Here is a 4,401-nt window from a genome sequence, read left to right as displayed (position 1 = left end):
AATGAAACCAACTCCAAGGGTAATGGGAGAGCCATGATTATCTCACAAAATCCATTGATAGGCAATTGGACTGGGATTATCACTATTATTGCCATTAGGGTCAACTTTCTATTAACTATGAACGTTCTCTATCCAAGAAAGATGCTTAGTATGCTCATAACCGATTCTTATTCTTATAGGACCAAACTAATTTTTTTCCATAGCAAATCAAATAGCCTCCCAAAGTTCTATTTCTTAAGTTGGGGGTTGAATTTGGGGAAAGTACACTTCACAAAGTTCTACATGAGGATATTCAAACTTATTCCATACTTTCTCTACATTGAAAGATTTGAAGATCCACTCATTTATTTTGAGCTATATAATCTAGACAAGAATCCCATAAGAAACGAATGACCTTTCCTTTGAAATGCTATTTCTAATGGCTTGATAATGACTCAACATAAACATGAGTAACTCAAGGGATTTAAATTTGTTGCCCCATAACTTGAAGGTACAGTAGTGAAGGAGAAGATGTAGAATGATTTCATTTACATTATCACATATAATGCATTTGGGGATATTAGACTAACTACTTTTTAACATTATTCTTCAAATAAATTTATCATGAACAACTAGCCAAATGAAAAAAGAGGTCTTTGGCTAAGCTTTCGTGTTCCAAACCTTTTTGACACAACTAAAGGAATTTTATTAGTTTCGTTACCAATAGAAACAAAGTACACTTATTTAACAATGTATTTCCCATGAGGTGAGAGAATTCATTTGAGTTTTTCCTCTCCTCTAGAAGCCATTAATATGAATTTACGAAGATAGTTAAGGACAACCCATGCTTAACAAAGCTTGTTCTAGATATTAGTAAAACTTTTCCATATTTTAATTGCTCTATTATTTTCTTTCTCCCAATTCTCATAGTTCTTAAAAAATTCTCCCTAGGTCTTGCAAAGAAAACATTGAAGATCTTTTAAGTCCTTAAAGTCAAGGGATTGGTCTTCAAGCCATGCATCTTTCCTAAAACGTCTTTTGAACCTCTTTGAACATCTCATTTAAGGAAATAAGGTATTAAATTCCCAACTCTTCCTAATTTATTCCAGACAACAAATCCTTAAGGGTTATCCTCAAGTGAAGATTCTCTCTAGTTCGTCTATTCCAAGTATGTTGATTGAAATATTCTATTCCAAGGAGAATCACCATTTGCATTAATTTCTCTAAATTAATTTATGTAGTATAGCCATATTAATCACTCTCTTTTTTACTAGATTTTTTGCTATTACATATTATATGTGAAGTTACTAAATGGAATTCCTTATCTTAAATACTATATCCAATTTCTTTTGAGATTATATCTTCCATTTGTTTTATGATTTTGTTGGATAAAAAAGGCATCCATCTAGAAGACATAAGATCTGAGAAGATAGTTTTGACCTTAATTGGTTGACCTGCAACAAAAAGAATTTAATTATCAAGGGGGCTATTTGTTAAAGAATTCAACCACAAATTTTTCAAAAAACTCTCCAAAAAATATTGTCACTAAAATGGGACATATCTAGGTAAATATTAGGAAAGGTTTTCATGTCCATAATAATTTGTTAAATATAAAATGTGATATTATCTTTCATCAATGTTGATTTCATATAATTTAAATCTTACTCATAATTTTTAGAGAAATTAACATTTTTACTATAAAGTACGTGTTAAATGAGAAATGTTCTACAATAAGATAAATTTTTAAAAATTGAAAATTATATGATCAATTTATTGTTAAAAAATACAACTTAAAAATTAATCTATAACTTGCATGTCTAGAAAAATATAATACATATAAATATAAATAAAACTATAAAAATAAAACATATAAAAAATTTCAAATATAAAAACTTTTTACATTTTACTTGAAAGTTATTGTATTTAAATAATTTGATATTGACACACAGCTTTAATCTTCTATAAAATGACCACCGTTTGGGTGCTAAGTTTTCTGCTTAAACACACGGCTGTTTGAAGTCCTGAAGCGAAAAAATGACTGGTTAGGGTTTCAATTGGCACAATTTTGGTCTATTGTATTTCACTTTCTGTACTTTTTGATCCGTTTCTATATTTGGATTTTAGAAATGGGTAAAACAAGTTTAGCTACAGGAGTTATGATGAAATTTACCTACAGATAGTAATTCAAATTGACAAAATGGTTGAAACTTACTTATCAGTATAACAAAATGATTTGGATAAAGGGTTGAATTCTACTTTCTTCATAAAGATCCCAGTAGGAAGGGAAGCAAATCATACATGAATTGCATATATGCTAACAATAGTGACCCAGCCGTCTTAGAATAATTTGTCTTTTATTCATTGAATATAACATCCAGGATTAATACTGTTTGTTATACATAACCTCAGCAGACAAAATAGAAGACCCAACATGTTAAGAAACAAAGCTTATCCTAAAACAATTTACAGAATGACTGAAAATAGGGTTTAACACCATGCAGCGTGGTTTATCATTAAGATATACGTGTTACATACCCACAAAAAATTTGCAGGGCAGCAACTCATCTGCAACAAATTTGACTCATTGAAAATTTATAGAGGAAATGAATGTTTGCCCAAATCCCCAATTGGAAGGAGCCACATCATACATGGTGATAATTCTTCCTCTGCTGTTCATCACTCTAAAAGACAAACTCTGTCCATTCAGATAAGAATTGCTCTGCCAATTTGCTCCCCAGTTTCTGTTCATTTGTTGCCATCCAGTGCTCGACCCCTTTATCCAAACTGCTATAATGTCTCCTCTTCCACCCACATTGCTTATTAACACTAGTCCAAAATAGTCACGTCCATTTATGGTAAAACGGATTCCCCCAGTCCTTTTACAAGGAACCCTGTAATCAATGTAATCAATGTCAGATGGTTCAGAATCTCAGATCATCCATTTTATCTTATGCAATTGACTCCAGAAACTTAGAAAAAGCTAGAAATCTAAGTTCAGATAATCTAGTTCCACTTCTAACAAATGGTTCAGAATCTCAGATCATCCATTTTATCTTATGCAGTTGACTCCAGAAACTTAGAAAAAGCTAGAAATCTAAGTTCAGATTATCTAGTTCCACTTCTAACAATTTAATACTGAGATCCTCAACACTGAAGCTCAGAACATCTATTTCTTGCACATATAAACAATTTATAAATGAAAAGCTTAAAAAAAAAAAAAGAGTTTTCTTCTTTTCACTCCCAAGTTGGACACCAATTGGATTACAAGAGTTGAGAGCTCTTTACAGAATGCTCTGGGTAGGAATTGTCTTTTCCACTTACCTTGTACATCTTAGAGTCCTAATTCATGTAATCTGCATTGTAAAATACACATATTCACCATGAGTATAATATAGAAAGAATAAGAAATAATTTGACCTACCTCTTGTAAAGAACAGGCACTATTCCACCACTGTATTGAGCGATCTGCAAAAAGGCAGGTTGTGCCATGTCAAAATGCTGAAGAGGTAAATTGCACCACCCTCCGTTGTCATTTGGCAGAGCATTATTAGGTGGGCAAAAATTAGTAGCAGTGATCGTAATGGATTTTCCAAATAGACACCACTGAGGATCCTTTTTAACATCACACTTTATCTTGTAGCAGGCTCCGCATGTTGCTCCATTGTTGAACAGAGCACTGCTCAGAGCTGCAGTGTGTATGCCATATCCAGTGCTGTACAAATTACCATAACCACAAGCACCACCTGCAACAACAGCATCATCTATCTTTTACTTAATTTCATTCAATCTCCTATTCAACGACAGAAAATAATATCAAATATCTCTGACAAGGGGTATGGAATTTAGATCCAAGATGTTGAAAATAAAAACTAGATTGAAATTACAATTGAAAAGCATTCTGAAAATACTAAGCTCTGTAAGAGAAAAGAAGTGAAATCAAGCTGACCCATAGTTCCAGAGGCATCACCACCGCCATAAAATGTGGCATGCCCTTCAGTCCAACCATAAACTAGTCCTGCTCTTACAGCAAAACATACTAATGCAAAGACCATCATCAAGATCTCCATCGCTCCAATATTTTATATAGGATTCTAAACAAACTGATGATTTTACAACCTAAACAAACTGCTGATCTTTGTAAGAAAACTGATGATTTCTTCCCCACATACTCACCACATATATATACTATATATGTTCCCTCGATTCCAGCAGTTTCAAGACTATAAGACAAGCATCAAGATGGACTTGTGAGGAGGTCTTTGACATTACAGAGTACCACAACTGAAAATTTAGTGCATGGTTGTTGGATTGCAAAATACATTGGTTATGGAAGTTTGAAGCCATCTCGGTGCAATTTTCTATAACAGCATTTTTCTTCTAAATGGGGAACACCATCTATAAGTAATTTAGGCATCAATAAGG

At 32.7% G+C, this 4,401-nt stretch overlaps 1 protein-coding gene across 1 annotated transcript; it reads right to left on the bottom strand.

The window, feature by feature from the left end:
- Positions 1–2,211: 2,211 nt before the first annotated feature.
- On the bottom strand, positions 2,212–4,150 carry LOC131077030 (putative expansin-A17). The gene is made up of 3 exons (XM_058014389.2): positions 3,926–4,150; positions 3,401–3,722; positions 2,212–2,870 (listed from the first exon to the last, which is right to left on the bottom strand). Exons 1-3 carry the CDS (start codon positions 4,044–4,046, stop codon positions 2,561–2,563), a joined length of 753 nt encoding a protein of 250 aa, XP_057870372.2. The 5' UTR covers positions 4,047–4,150; the 3' UTR covers positions 2,212–2,560.
- Between the last annotated feature and the right edge of the window lie 251 nt (positions 4,151–4,401).

This window comes from Cryptomeria japonica, chromosome 9 (genome assembly GCF_030272615.1).
Source record: "Cryptomeria japonica chromosome 9, Sugi_1.0, whole genome shotgun sequence".
Taxonomy (NCBI): Eukaryota; Viridiplantae; Streptophyta; class Pinopsida; order Cupressales; family Cupressaceae; genus Cryptomeria; species Cryptomeria japonica.
The sequence above is the reverse complement of the archived record's forward strand: the minus strand, read 5'-3'. Positions and strand labels throughout refer to the sequence as shown.